Source organism: Acomys russatus, chromosome 29, assembly GCF_903995435.1.
Source record: "Acomys russatus chromosome 29, mAcoRus1.1, whole genome shotgun sequence".
Taxonomy (NCBI): Eukaryota; Metazoa; Chordata; class Mammalia; order Rodentia; family Muridae; genus Acomys; species Acomys russatus.
Window position 1 is genome coordinate 22,779 of NC_067165.1, and position 16,375 is coordinate 39,153.

Below are 16,375 nucleotides of genomic sequence, written 5' to 3' on the forward strand. Positions count from 1 at the left end.
GTTTAGTTCTTTCTTCTGTAATGATTGTTAATTTTTTACTTACACATTCACTCAGGTGTTCATTTTATTAATTAATAATAGTACTGAAAACCTGTCTCCCACCAATCACTTTGCTATACCTTGGGGCTATATTGATAAGAAGAACTGTGTATGCCCCAGGAACGTATCATCTGGTGGGGAAGGTAAACACTGATCAGTTTATTATTAGACATAACGTCACAGCCTTAAGCTGATGTGCTGAAGGATAGGATGTGGGAAGCTGACTTAGAGTATGGATGGGTATGAGTGGCTACAGGTAAGAGAGTAACATATGCCCTGGGTGTGGTGGTGCACACCTGGAATATGTATCAGGTTTTGGAAGGCTGAAAAAGGAGGATTATTGTGAGTTCCAGGCCAGCCAGTGCTACGTAGTGATTTTGTGACCAGTGTGGCCTATATAGGAACACTGTTTCAACACACAAGGAAAGGCAGGGGAGGCGGGGAGGAGAAAGATAAAAGTAGGAAGGGAGAGAGAGGGAAGAAAGTGAGATTGATATTTGAGTCAGACCTGGCTGATGAGTAGTCCTCACCTGGCTGATGAGTAGTCCTCACTTGGCTGATGAGTAGTCCTCATCTGGCGGATGACTAGCCCTCACCTGGCTCTGAGATGCAAGTGTAGACACCTGGCATGGTCAATGACTACTGCATTCTCAAACAGGAAATAGAGCAGACTAGACACATTTACATCTTAAACATCAGTTTTTATTTTTCAAAATAAAAATAACTAAATGTCCATCTACATAAGACCCCGAAAACGTCACTATGTGTACACAGATCAATTCAGGGCAGTTCTCATACTGCCTCTTAAAAGGAAGCTGAAACTCTCTCTCCCTGCGGCATGGCACAGTTGGCATTTTTACCTTCATACTACTGAGAAGAAAGAATCTAGTTTTCACGAAAGACAGAAACAACCAGAATGACCTCAGCAAATATAGTTTGAACCTGTACCAGATAAATGTTTCCTCCTTTCCAGAGAATGCATGGCAGAGATGAGAGGAGAGAGGGTGGGTGAATCAGCGAATGCTCTGGCTTACCTGGCTGTGTCACTGCCACACACTGCGGGTATCTGGAAGATATTTTAAGTACATTGAAATATCACCCTAAATTTTCAGTCTGGTAATTCTTAAATGATTTTATATATATATTTGTGTGTGTGCGTGCACATGCGCAGGTACCCACAGATGCCCAGGGAAGGTCCCCATAGGCTCCAGAGCAGGAATTGACAGTTGTGAGCTGCCTGACAGGAGTTCTGGGAAACACACCAGGTCCTCTGGAAGAGCAAGCCCTGTTAATTGCTTAGCCATCTTCTCATTTGTGAGAGATTCCTTGTTACCTTTGCAAATACTATTTACTTTCTCATTTCCAGTATACGTTGTCACAGTATTTATGTATTTCTTGGGCATAACAAAGATACACTCTTAAGAATGAATCAATATGCCAGCTGGTGGCACACGTCTTTATTCCCAGCACTCAGGAGGCGGAGGCAGGTGAATCTTTCTGAGTTTGCGGCCAGCCTGGTCTACAGAGCAAGTTCCAGGACACAGAGAAATCCTTTCTCAAAAAACAAAACAAAACAAACAACAAAAAATGAACTAAAAATGACAAATAGTCTGGAAGGTGGGTTAGTAGCGGTCAGGGCTGACCACATACTCAACAAGTATTTATAAAAACTTGGATTCAAACCCAGGTCCCTTTGAGAAAGTGATCTATTTGCCATCCATTTCATATTGGCATTATATCCTCTAATGTGGTTAATACTAAATTTGTGACTGAGTTTGTGACTCAAAGATAGAAGAGATGGTCAACTGCATGTCACACATATTTTTACACAATGAAAAACTGTAAGTATAGGATCTGACTATTTTCTAAGGGCAATATATGGGAAAGACAAAATTACCTTTGTATTTACAAGTGAACATGGGGTCAGCATCTTTAGTCATCAGGGGAATGTAAGGCTACAGGGTGCCCTCCACAGCTTGTGGGATGCCCATCACAGGAAGCACAGAAGCACTACACAGCAGGGACACTGAGGCTTTCAGACAGCTCATGGGGATGTAAAAACAGTACAGGCCTTTTAAAGAGTCTGGCAGTTCTTTCTAGCTTAAATTTGGACTCAGCAAACTATCCTAACATTCATGAAAGAATTTTCAATAATACAGAATTTGAAAAAATCAAAACGGCCTTCAAATGATAAATGAATAAAGAAAATATGATATATCCAGCCAGGCATGGTGGCGCATGCCCGTAATTCCAGCACTTGCAGAGGCAGAGGCATGTGGATCTCTGTGAGTTCTAGGCCAGCCTGGTCTACAAAGTGAGTGCAGGACAGGCAAGGCTACCCAGACAAAACCTGTCTTGAAAAACAAAACAACAAACAAACAAACAAAAAAGGCAAAAAAAGAGATATATCTAATTCAAAAACTAAAAAGACACTGCAAAAGTTAGAACAATTCAAATTGTTTCTAAAGTGTATTTTCAATATTTAAATACTTAAATATAATACTTAATACAAATTTTTTTTAATTTGTTCTTCAAATCCTGATTTGAAAGAACACTACTTTTTACAAATGTGTTCTATACCTGTAAGTCCTAAACATCTAATCTCATCTCTAAAGTACCCATAAAATTAATTCTCTCCATTTTTTTTTAACATTTTCCTTTCCTTTGGTTTATAATAAATCAAAAGCTATACTGCCTTGGTCACTTTTTTTTTGTTTGTTTTTTGGTTTTTGTTTTTTGTTTGTTTGTTTGTTTGTTTTTTGCTGTGAAGAGACATTACAAGAGACACTCTTTTTTTAATTTAAGAGTTTATTTTATTTTATTGGCATATATATTTATATTATTACAGGTAAGTAGAAAAATTACATACAGCAAGAACAACCACAAAACCTTCCGGGATCACATGAATGTTACACTCATGGTGTTTTGGCTAATTGCATTTGGCATCCTTGTGAAAAACATCTTTGCTATCTTGGTGAGTCTAAAATTCTGAATAATAATCAATATCTATCACATCTCATCCCTGTCAACTCAAAACCTCTATCTATACCTAAAAACATCTTAACTCCTAAACATCTAAGGTTAATTATAAGACTAAACTATCTGGTTTTCAACCCCATCAGAGACTTGAGAAGGAATGGAACTTAATTACTTGAGTGAACCGGAAGTGCAGGTGAGCAGCTTCCAAAATGAGAAGGAAAAGAAAAAACAAGCAAACAAACAAAAAACCGACAGAGATAGTTTGCTGCCTGAACAGTCACCCCCAAAAGAAAGCATGCTTACAGTTTCAGAAAGTTAGTCCATTGTCATCATGCTGAGGAATGTGGTGTCACACTGAGCATGGTGCTGGAGATGCAGCTGAGAGCTATATATTCTGACCTACAGACAACAGGTGGGGGACAGCGAGAGATAGATAGGTAGATAGATAGATAGATAGACAGACAGAGACAGAGAGACACAGAGGGAGAGACAGAGAAACAGAGAGAGAGAGACAGAGAGAGAGAGAGAGACAGAGAGAGAGACAGAGAGAGAGAAAGACAGAGAGAGAGAGAGAGAGAGAGAGAGAGAGAGAGAGAGAGAGGGAGAGAGAGAGAGAGAGACTGGGCCTGGTGTGCGCTTTTAAAACCTCAATGCTCACTTCCAATGACATACCTTCTCTAACAAGGCCACACTAACGAGATCATACCTCCTGATCCTTCTCAGGCCATTCATGAACTGAGAATACAAATATATGCGCCTGTGGAGCCAATTTTCATTCAAGCCACTCCCTGGTCCCCATAAGCTCGTAGCTGTATCATAATTAAAAATGCGTTCATTCAGTCCAACTTCAAAAGACCCCATAGTCTTTCTTAATCTTCACCTCATGTCAAAGTCCCTCTGGAAAATCAAAGTCAAAACGTAGATTACGTATTTCCAACACTCAATGGCACAGAATACATATTGACATTCAAAAAGAGAGGAAAGGGAGTGAAGTGAGGAAACACTGGACCAAGCCAAGACTGAAACCCAGCAGGGCAAGTTCCAAACTCTGCATCTCCATGTCTGATGTCAAAGGACTCTTCAGATCTCCAACTCCTTTTAGTTCCATTCACTACCGCACTTCTCTCTATTGGCCTGGCTACACACCATGTCAGCTGCTCTTCCTGGAAGGTCTCCAATGACTTTGGCATCTCCAACATCCCGTGTTCTCTGATACAGTCTAGGCTTCACCTTCACAGCTTCACACAATGGCCTCTCTGGGCCTCCATGCAGGGGACTGCACCGTCGTATGCCTGGTCTCAGTGCCTTTCTTCATCTTGGAGGAAGATTCTGTAACTCCTTTCCTGTATCCTTGCTGCTAAAGCTGAGGCTGCCAACTTCTGCTTGTGGGGCTGCAAATTTAGCCCCCTCTTGTATTATATTTGCAGAAGATTTCAGTTGTTAATGGATCCCTTTTTTAATTAAGCTTAGCTGGGTAGGATCTTGCTCTGAGATTACTAGGCCAGCCTGGTCTACAAAGTGAGTCCAGGACAGCCAAGGCTACCCAGAGAAACCCTGTCTTGAAAAACAAAGCAACAAACAAACAAACAAACAAGGCAAAAAAGAGATATATCTTTTATTTAGCATCAAACTAAATAAAATAGTTCCTTTAAACATCTTATCTCCTTGAGCACAGGGCTTGGCTCTAACCTGGTTGCTCTTTTTCTCCTCAAACTGCCCATTTTCAGTGTCTCTTTCCCTCACTTGCTTGGTTTTTATTGTAGACCTGCAAAAGAGTGAGCACTAATAGCCACGTGACCAGTCAATACCAGGTTGTCCTGAAATCTTCTCCGCCAGTGCTATTAACCTAAAACTCTTCCTAGCCCCCATCAGACTCTTAGGACAAGGGCAAAAAATAGCCTCATTTATTGATTTTTTTACAAGAAGGTCACAGACCTCCTCCAACAAGGTTACGCCTAGTTCAAAAAGGCGGCGTCTCCTAATCCTTCTAATCGTCTTCATATAGTTCACCAAGAGTGGATGCCCGAGGTCTCCCTCTAACTCCTGCACTCATATACTCGCTCTCAAAAACGGTTTTTAAATTACACGCTGATCCTGGTAATAAGCAGTACAGTGGTACCATGCCGTTAATGATATTTCTCCCAAGACCCTTTTGTATGCAATACTTCCTTCTCTGTTTAAAATTTCATATGGTAAAGGCAACACCAAAGTAGAATAAAGGATCTGGGGGGAGGGTCGTGTTTCATGGTAGGACACTTGTCTAGCATGTGTAAGCTGTGAGGTCAGCCCTCAGCATGGAAGGAATAATCCCTGTGTACTAACATGGTGTCTTAAAGCTAACTAACTAACTAACTAACTAACTAACTAACTAACTAACTAACTACCTAACTATCTACCTACCTACCTACCTACCTACCTAACTAACTAACTATCAAACAAACAAAGCTGGAGAGATGGCTCCGAGGTTAAGAGAACTGCAGGCTCTTCCAAAGGTCCTGAATTCAAGTCCCAGCAACCAAACGATGGCTCACAACCATCTATAATGAGATATGGTGCCCTCTTCTTGCCACTGTATACATAATAATAATAAACAATTCTTTAAAAATACAAACAAAAACTATAATGTTATATCTTTAAAGTTTCTATATTTGTTTCATTTCTCATAATAGGAAGTACAGATACAGTCCTCCTCACTGCCCTCTCCCCTTTATCTCTGGATCATTTTTTCTGAGCGTATGTGTGTGTGTGTGTGTGTGTGTGTGTGTGTGTGTGTGTGTGTTATAATCTCCTTTGTGCTTTTGGACTTTCCTCCATGAACTCAGATGTGTCTCTGATGAGCAGAAATACTTTGAGCGGCCCTTAAGGTTGGCATACTACCTCTGTCATTTCAGACTCTGCTGAGCTGTCTCAGGATTGACAGGGCTTTGCTCGGGCCCCCAGACACCCAGTGGTTTCTCCATCCTGTGAACACAGCCTAATGACCCCCATCCTTCCCACCACGTGGGAGAGCTCATCATTTGCCAGCTTTCTGTTATCTGAGCAATGCTCCACCACTGCTGTCAGGAAGCACGGCTGCCAGTGTTTGTTCTGGTGCATGCCTTGACATTTCCATTTGCTTTTTTAAAGGATTTGAAAAAATATAAGTGTGTAGCTCTTGCTTCACCCCACCCACAAATAACAATACTTTCAACTGTTTGCTTTTAATCTTCTTGATGTGTCACTTCTATGTCCCTAAATGCTGCCTGCTCCTAGAACTTCATGTGGTTGCCGCCACAGATTCGCAGGCATTGGGGGTTTAATCATCTGCTCACTGCTCTGTAACTTTTCCAGTTCTCTGCAACTTTAGAAAAACTTCATCTTTTTTCTTCATAGAGAAACTCTTTGAACTACCATATATATATATATACACATATTATACAAATATACACATAGTATACATAGAGATATAATTTCTTTTCTCCATTTTCCCCTCCGTTTTTTAATCTTTATAAATTGTCACTACACTGTACCTTATTTTGTATATGGGTTGATTATTTTAAACCAGAAAACAAATAAACCCCATTTATGTTGTTTTTAGTGTAACTTTTGTTCCACGAAGAGCTAAGTATTATAATATGATTGTTACATCTCTCTTGCATGTACACCTGCAGGCCAGAAGAGGGCATCATACCACACTACAGATGGTTATGAGCCACCACGTGGTTGCCAGGAATTGAACTCATGACCAATGGGAGAGCAGTCAATCCTCTTAACCACGGAGGCATCTCTCCAGGCTTGATTGCCACATTTCTTGCTGGTTCCAGTGTCAAATAAGTTTTGTTTGTTTGTATGAATGAGAAGCCTTCCATTTAATCAATTCAATGAAAACAAATTTTAATTGGCTTCATTTTTCCCCTTTTAGGGCTTCTCCCTTTGTTTCTGTTCCTAAAATGTCTTATCTACCTATGTACGTATCTACTATCTATAGTCTGTCTGCCATCCTAACCACTTGTGTTTCTATTATATACATTGTTTTATACAGGCCATTTATTGTCTTCATTGGAGACTTTGCTGCAGAAATCCCCTTGTCATCTCACACCCATCTCCACTAGACTTCAGTAGAATGGATGTAGGTTATTATTCAGGCACTGGATTCTAGCCAGAGCTGTTTCTCAGATTTCTTTTCCTCCTCATCCTTGGTTAGATAGCCTCCTTGTGTGGCAAACCACTCTCAATGTGGTTTGTCTTAGTTGGGGTTTTTACTACTGTGAAGAGACACCATGATCACCCAACTCTTATAGAAAAAAAGCATTTAATTGGGGCTGGCTTACAGTTCAGACATTTAGTCCATTGTCATGGTGGGAAGCATGGCAGTGTGCAGGAAGTCATGGTGCTGGAGACACAGCTATGAGTTCTTCCTCCAGACCATCAGGCAGCAGGAAGAGAAAGTGACACTGGGCCTAGCTTGAGTGTTTGAAACCTCAAAGCCCAGCCCCAGTGACAGACTTCCTCCAACAAGGCCTTGCCTCCTAATAGTGCCCTCCCTATGGGCCTGTGGGGGCTATTTTCATATAAACCACCACACTCTCCCCTTCTCTCCATCTGTCCTTCCTGGTAGTTTGTGGAATATGAATTTCTTGCCAATAGGACTCAGCAGCCTTTCTTGCCTTCCTATCTGGAAGCTGATGTTGCTTCTATGGTGTCAGATGGTACTCACACCTCCCCTCCTTGCTGGTTCCTTGTAGCTTTCCCTTTTGAAAAACATTCTAGTTTTGATACTCTGAAATTTGCTGATTAATGTGGGTTTTCCATCTGACTTGAGTAAAGAGTCTCCATTCTATCTCTTCTCAGCGTTAAGACACTCCACTATTTCTTTCATCATTTCTTTCCTTGTGTCTTTTTCTTTTTGCCGTCTCCATATTTGTTAGCTCTTAGACCCTCTTGCATAACTGGAGTTCTTCTTAAATTCTGAGGCATTGTTATCTTCCATTTTCCAGTACAGTTGTAGGATTGTTACAAAGCATGACTTTATCTTCGCTGCCAAGGGCAGGGTCAGAACCTTCTGTTCTGGTTTCATGCCTCAGTCTTGGAGAGATACCAATTATAGGAGTTTTGTTTTAAAATTCTTGTGTAGCTTGTTTTTATTACCTCAGAATCTCCCCCAAATGTCTTACAGTCCTTTGCTTTCCACTCATGTGAGATGAAGGAGAAAGGCAGGAATGGGATTGCTACCCCTTGCACAGAGCTAGTGTCCTAAACCCCCACACTCTAAGATAGCAGTGTTTTGCTGCTATGCTCTTCCTCCCTCCAGAGGTTTGAGAACAAACTGTCACTTTGGAAACCCAGACCAGTTCTTATGCAAAGGCCTTTTGCCAGCCATTTCTATGCCTTCTGGGTTCAGCAGGGCTGACTAGCTCTCTCTGCAGTGGCTACCTATGGCAACCACGGTCTGGTCTTCAAGCTTTCTTTGCGCATTTTCTCTAATGTGTATTCCTCTGATTGTTCTCTCTTTTTAAAAATCGAATTTGAGACATTTGTTGTATATTTTCCTTCTCAGATCATGTGTATTTCATTTATTCTCATTCTGGCATGCTAGCAGTCTCCAGAGATGAGAACAGCAAGGGCATCCATTCTGCCCTCTGGAATCAGAATCCTCTGTGTGCCCAAGAGTCAGATTCTTAGAGATTGAATCCTCGATGTAGGAAAATATGTTACAGTATACCTTCAAAACACTTGCTTTTTCTGTCATTCCAATTTCATAGCATAAAAAACCCCAACCTTCCCCAATTTATTTTGTATTTTTGGCTATTATTTTTTCTGCTAAATCTGAAAGTAGTTTATAGCTGTTTTATCTCAATTTTAATTTTTCCATGCCATCCCATTTAAAAATTTTCAAATAAACGTTCTTATTAAAAAAAAAACCACTTTGCAATAAATAAAACACCACACACCAAAATTAACCAGACTGCAAACCTATACAATTAAATGAACAACTAAATTAATACAAAACCAATCGGGTGTCCGAAGCTCCATAAGGAGACTATCAAGGCTGGTGGATCTGCACTCAGGGGTGGGGGGCGGGCTGCACAAACTGATGCACCAACCAAGGACATTGCTAGCAGAGAACCTAGACCTCCTGCCCAGATGTAGGTGATGGAGGGGAGAAGGGGGGACTACCTCTGAAATGGACTCTGGTGCCTGTGATTTGATCTCTGTCCCTTGGTGGAGAGGTCCTGTGGGAACACAGAGGAAGGGGATGCAGGCTACCCAGATGAGACCTGATAGGCTGTGTTCAGATGCTGAGGGAGGAGGACCCCACCAGTCAGAGGTCTGGGGAGAGGAATAAAGCAGAAGAGGGAGGGTGGGTGGGAACATGAAGATAAGAGCAAAGGGGATTATAATGGAGATGTAATGTAAATAAGTTATAAAAATTAATACAACACAGTTAGAACTGGCAATTGGAATGGAAGCTGTGAAGCTTCACTTTAAGTTATTTGTTTTACAGTATTTCAAGTGTTCTTTCCTTTCCTTCCTTCTTTCCTATCTCTCCTTTTCTGCTTTTCTCTCCTCCCTCCTCCTCTAAGCCCCATTCCTTTGGGTACCACACCTTCATCCGCAACTCTATTCCTTTGTGTACGTCCATTATCTTTTTGCAACAGTGAACTAAACAACTCACTTTATGAAGGCTAAATCTAAAACTAAGAGTCCAGGGGAACTTTTCCTTGGAACCTAGAGGGTTCCTAGACTTTTGATGTGCTGTAGGGCTATAGACAGACAGCCTAACAATGGCACATCTGGGTCAGAAGCATCTGGAAACAGCTAGATTCTCCTTGGAAATGTATAGAAGAACAGCCTAAGTCTTGATCAGAGTTTTATTTAGCGACAGCCAATCTCTGTCAGTCATAGCACTGGCCTAGTAGCGTGTTACACACTCTCTTTTATTTTCTTTTTCCTTCATAGTGCCAGGTAGTAAGGGGCCAGGAGAGATTATGAAGTAGTCAGGTTAAACCTACCTCAGTGGTCGCATGCATCAATGGCCGTCTACCTCAGCAGTCAGGCCAAGGACGATGAAGGTCACTCTTCCTCTTCTGTTCATGCCTTGGAAATGTTTTTTATCTTTCACTGTATTGTAAAAAGAGCTGAGTCAGGATCTTTGCTTTGCTCTAGTTATCGGTATAATCTTAACCTAATCGTTTTGCAGGCATCAATCCCTGGTACAAGAAAAGGATGAGACTTGGATCAGAAAATTTATTGAGAAATGGATGTTTTAGAGTTCATGATAATGTCTCTGTGATTCCACTTTTGACTATTACATCACTATTATTTCTTAAAAATCAGCATCCAAGCTGGGCAGTGGTGGTGTATGCTTCAATCCCAGCACTTGGGAGACAGGGACAGGCGGATCTCTGAGCTCCAGGCCAGCATGGTCTACAGAGTGCATTCCAGGCCAGCTAGAGCTACAGAGAGACCCTGCCTCAAATATCAATAATAACAATCATCATCATCATCATCCAAGGTCATTGTGGCACTTTTGAATAAAGTCTATTTTCTTTTATTATGTTTTTCTCCTCACTCAGCCCTTAGTCTCTTGTACCCCTCAAACTCTTCAGTATCACTGTTGCTTTTATTCCCTTTTTAATTCATATTTATTGAACCCCTGTTACTTTACCTACTCTGCTATTGATACTGTAGTGTTCCCTGCTGGAGAGATCAGTCTGTCCTTAGGGTATCTATGGCATCCAGAAAGAGAGTGAGCAAGGTCCCTCCGGACACTGGCTCCCCTCTTTTCTAAGTGCATCACTGTAGTACAGCACAAGAACCTAAAGCCTGTGATCACAAAAAGACAAGGGGTTGGAAATCTTTTATCTTTGGCTTTCTGAACAACCTCTTTATTTTGCTTTCTTATTTTGTTCTATTTTATTTAAACAGAGAACGGACATTCTTTGAAGTCTCTCATGACCACTACAGATGAACCCAATCTACCAACTTCCCAACAGTCCATAGAGTATTAGAAGATGTTTACATTTTGAAGGAGGGAACAAACCTAAACTATTGTTTGAATTACTAAGAAGTAACATTTGATGAGCTTGGTAGAGAACATTTGTGGCCACGATGTAGGTTTGATGTAGTTCAGTTGGGACATAAGCTTGATTTTCAGGGCATCTAAAGTTTCAAATTAATATTCATGGTCTCTGCTTTCTATTTTTTATTTTTAGTGTCATAAAATGTTAATGGTGGTGGGCTGGAGAGATGGCTCAGAGATTAAGAGCACTGACTGCTTTTCCAGAGATCCTGAGTTCAATTCCCAGCAACCACATTGTGGCTCATAACCATCTATAATGAGATCTGGTGCTCTCTTCTTGCTGGGAGGTGTACATGCAGGCAGAGCTCTGTATACATAATAAATAAATAAATAAAATATTTTTTAAATGCTATAAAAATGTTAATGGTGTATCTATTGCTGTCAGAACCTATTTTGTTGCATATCACCAAATATGGTAGATAACGCTGTAACTAAGTGAATTCTAATAGGCAATTTCTGACACAAAATTTTGCAAAAACTCCACATACAGATTTCAGGGAAGGTATTCAGTTTTTGCTTTCTATGTGTGAAAAGTTCCACATTAGATTTCTTTACAGACACATAAATTGATGTATTTGAGTATTCTCTTGCATGTATCAAACTTGGAATAATCTAGGAGTTTCAGTTTTCTATAGTCTTGAAAATGGCTTAAGTTCTGACTTTGATTTTAGTTTAAAGCAGGCCAGCAGTTGTATTTTGTGCTGATTAAAGAGCAGTGGGTGCTGTGCTTTATATCAGAATAACCCATGCACCCAGGTCAGGTTGTTCAGAACAGAAAAGTGTGCCAGCCTCCATAAGTCTAGTTTATTTCCACTGAGTTAGCCAACACTTCTGGAAGACAGGGAAGTGTACAGAGAAGGGGACCTTTCTGGAGTTTTATAAATGGATCATAGTGAGGACAGGGTCTTTTTCACTGAAACACAGATCACCAACCAGGTGTGTGGGATATTAACATAGTGTGGGCTTTAAGGCTTACACTCAAACTAAACCAAACTGATGGACACAAATAATTTCAAATTTAAGGTCTGTGGATCACTTAGATGTAATTAGAAATTCTATTTGGATCTTAAAAATTGTTAAATTAAGACACTACAAAGGCTGTGCCTCCCCTTTTCTTCTTCATTTCCTATTAACAGACATCATTATCATAGAATGCCTAACTTTGAATTTATAAAAGTTATTTTTCAATTATCCTATCAATAGAGTGAAATGTATTTTGAACATGTGAACTTTTTAGAAGTTTTCAGAACACTGATAAGGAAACAGTTCAGTAATATGTGGTTTAAAAAAATTAAAAATAAAACCTTTCACCAGAACGCTTTTTTAGATGGCCCTGGCCTGTTCTACAATTAATTACTCAGTAGGAAGCTTTAAGGACCAGGAGTATATGAGACAGATACTTTGGGGAACATGTATGTGCATGACCACATGCTGCTTGTTGTGTCTGTTTTTCCATATTGATAGAAAGAAGATAATGAAATGAGTAGATCAGATGCTGAGCTCTCTTAAAAGTTTAGAACAATTCAGGTATATAAGTAGTAAAAGAATGAAGGGAAAAATACAATGTTTGAAGGAAATCACAAATGTGTAGTTTCTGTCAGAAACAGTGGAAGAAGGATCAATTCTCTCACCATATATCATTTAGTTACAGTATTTTTATCATTCAGTATTTTAAGCCTTACATATGTCTATGCTATTATTATATTTAGAGTTCAGTATATTTATTCCTTTATGGTTTTGATCACTAATATATTTCAGTTAAGAGTTTGCAACTGCTGTATTTTTATATGAGATACACTTGTTATTGTAAAGAACATTTGAATATGCCATTATCTCAGGCAATAACTCAGAATTCGTTTTATTAGCTTAAAAACTGTATCACTTAAAAGCTAACTCCCATGTATGGTGTATGAACTGAACACATCTTCTATTTAGTTGTGTTAACTATCCGGTGTGATGTATCTGCAGTATTTTTACAGTATTTTACAATTTGATGTGTGTCCACTGTTTGTACTCAGCTAGTTTGCACACAGATTTTTGATTTGTAGCTGTTTGGCAGAATTTCATTATGATGTAACCTTTGTTCTTATATATAAAAAAACACCAACAGGTTGAACATTTTGTCTTGCATGTTTTGTCTTCATTCCATGTGTTCTGTAGGGTGTTTCTTTACATGAAATTATGTATAAGAATAAGTGTTTCCAAGTCTGTTGATGCCGCTCTTACCATCATTATATTCAGCAAGTCGGGACCATCACTTCGTATTTCAGATAGCTTCCAGCATGTTCTCACTATGACCAAACGCATTTATCTTGTGTCAAGTCAGCCACCGTCACTCTACCTTCGCACCTTATCATGTGGTTTAAAGGAGTGGTTACCACTTTCTTTGAAAAACTTGTTTTGCTTGTTCTGGTGCATTGCAACCATTGTTTTAATGCTTGGAGATTAAAGTTTTATTTTGTAGAAACATAATTTACTAGAAAATAGAGTGACTTTTCAGAAGCATGTATTTTCCAGTCACAGTAACCAAGCTCCCCCAAGAGCTAAGCATGTGCAGGCATGGCTCAGTTACTTGTGTAGTCTATGACCATGATTAAGTATCAAATTCATTATTACTCATGAAAAAAAAGTCTGTGTTTATGTTCATAGCATTTGAAGAACTCAAGCCCCAGATTTTCTTGTATGATTTTGAAAAACTAAGATTGACTCTCCTTTCTGCTTTTTGATATTTCAAATTTTCAGCCCTAACTGTGTCCTTTGTGGTTAACTGCTGTACGTTGGTTTTAACCTTATATGCTTGCCTCTCTACAAGTATGACAGAATGAATATGTAACTTACTGAGCATTTAAATGTGTATTTTCTTTAGCCTGTAACATTTGAGCATCTTTTTACCAAGCATGCAGAATCAGGGATATTTGGTCCTCTTCTTCTGGAGCCTGAACCCATTTCAGAAGAAATCAGTGTCGATACAGCTTGGAAAAATAAAGATGAGATGGTACCAGAAACTATGGCCTCCCTTCTTTTGAGCACTCCAGACCCTGAAAGGGGTTCTATTTGCCTTGGTTACCAGTGTAACAGTGCTAAATTCTCTGGGGCTCAGAGCATCCAGGTGACCTGTGAGGATGAGTGTCAGAGACAACCCTCAGTTAAATATGCAACACTGGTCAGCAACTCCAAGCCAGTTGAAACTGATGATGAGCAAGGGCTGATACATAGTTCTGTCAGCAAAGGTTCCTCCAGCAAACACTCCCCATGGAGAGCATCTTTCTCTGGCAGCACCTGGGAGATAGAGGCCCAAGCATTTTTCCTATTATCACATCAGCAACCCAGAATGATTTCCCCACAACTTTCATTCTCAGGTTTGGATGAGCTTTTGGAACTGCAGGGAAATTTTGCCGAAGAAAATCATAGTGAAAAGTCTGTTTTTATCTAGGGGTCAAGTCACTAAAAAAAAGAGAGGATGGTATGTTTTTGACTGATGAGTCAGGAGCATTGTGCCCATTCCCAGCCCACTGTCTGTTCAGTGACATCAGAATCCTCCAGGACAGCTGCTAACACTTTGTAGAAAATAATTTGACACTAGGGACCTCTGGTAAGATGATCTGTGTACCATACATTCCCCAATTTCAAACATGTTCCATTCAGAGTCATAAGATAATGGAGACTAAGATGTGTGACTTAACGGTGTAATCTCATTAAAGAAGACTCCTGTTTTGTGTTCCAGGAGAGCATATATTCCTTTGTTGTGGATGTTGGAGACAAGTGTCAGGGTCTACTTTGAAAATGATTGTTTCCAAACTAATTGTGTGTATCTTTTCTCAATATACAAACAAACCATGTGAGGAAGCCTTCATGAGTCTAGTGATACATATGGGCTCTTACTGACTATACTCTCAAGACACCCTGGGGCGTCTCTTGTTCCTAGCTAAAAATAAATCCATCAGGTAGAGTCTCTCTAAATGTCTGTCCTCTGTGGATAGAATACATTTCAACATGATGTTGACACCTGAAAGGCTTCAAACTAACATACCTGAGATATAATTGTTTCAAGGGTGTATTTGTCTTACTTTGAGTTTTCTTGTGTTGTAAAAATTCACACATGTGCATGTGTGAATTTAAACTGAACAGGTGTCCTTTTGTGTCTTGGAAGTATGTGACATGTTTGTATTTTTCTGGCACCTGACTGTGTTATTTGAAGTATCACCCCATTAAATGTTGAATATAAGTAGAGAATTTAACCATAATCTAAGTGGTTATGAGTTTGAAGAGGAACAGGTCACCTAATCCCTTTGCAACAAAGCCAGGATTTATGATACAGGATAAAAGCTACTCTTAGAATGACAATTCTATCACCAGCACTTAGATGACATGAGCAACTTTGAGAATTCGATGCCAGCTTTAACTCTCTAAACTACACTGAAATGATATTTTTTCTGATAGATTGCCACATTATCACTCACACCACTCTAGAGTTATCAACATTCCTCATCTCTGCTGGGATACTATTTCTCCCCTCACTGGATATCTAAACCACTTCATTTTACCAGATGCATACTTTAACTTGCTTTCTGCAATAACTGCATGAGGCACCTGCTCTACACTCCTGCTCTCTCACCATTCCTCTGTCAAAAATGATAAGATTATGTCTTTGCCAAGAGTCGCAGACTTAGTGCTTGATGAAATCAGAATTCAGATTTAACTCACATCTTTTTAATGTTACTGATAAAGTTTTTGCGAAAATCTTACCTTGCCTTCCTTTAAAAACAAAACAACTGATGTGACTAAAGAAGACCCAGTAAGAGGAAACACAGTGATGGGTGAATAACTGAGACCAAGCCTTGGGCTTGAAGATTGATGTATAGATGTACTATTCATGTCAGTGTTTGATATGGCAAGATGATTCAAAAACAGCTTAATGAGCATTTCTTAGTCATCACGGAAATGCAAATCAAAACAACTATGAGATTCCATTTTACACCCATCAGAATGGCTAAGATCAAAAACTCAAGCGACACCACATGCTGGCGAGGATGTGGGGAGAGAGGAACACTCCTTCATTGCTGGTGGGAATGCAAACTAGTACAGTCACTTTGGAAATCTATCTGGTGCTATCTCAGAAAAATGGGAATAGGGCTTCCTCAAGACCCAGCTATTCCACTCCTTGGAATATACCCAGAAGATGCTCCAGCACACAACAAGAAAATTTGCCCAACCATGTTCATAGCAGCCTTATTCATAATAGCCAGAACATGGAAACAGCCTAAGTGTCCCTCAATAGAAGAGTGGATAAAGAAA

At 39.8% G+C, this 16,375-nt stretch overlaps 1 protein-coding gene across 1 annotated transcript in view; it reads left to right on the forward strand.

The window, feature by feature from the left end:
• The window catches only part of Lepr (leptin receptor), a 35,486-nt gene extending 20,716 nt beyond the window's left edge, over nucleotides 1-14,770 (forward strand). The window contains 2 exon segments of the mRNA XM_051171685.1: nucleotides 13,947-14,502; nucleotides 14,505-14,770. Of these exon segments, the coding sequence (XP_051027642.1) occupies nucleotides 13,947-14,502; nucleotides 14,505-14,770 (822 nt within the window).
• Nucleotides 14,771-16,375: the final 1,605 nt, after the last annotated feature.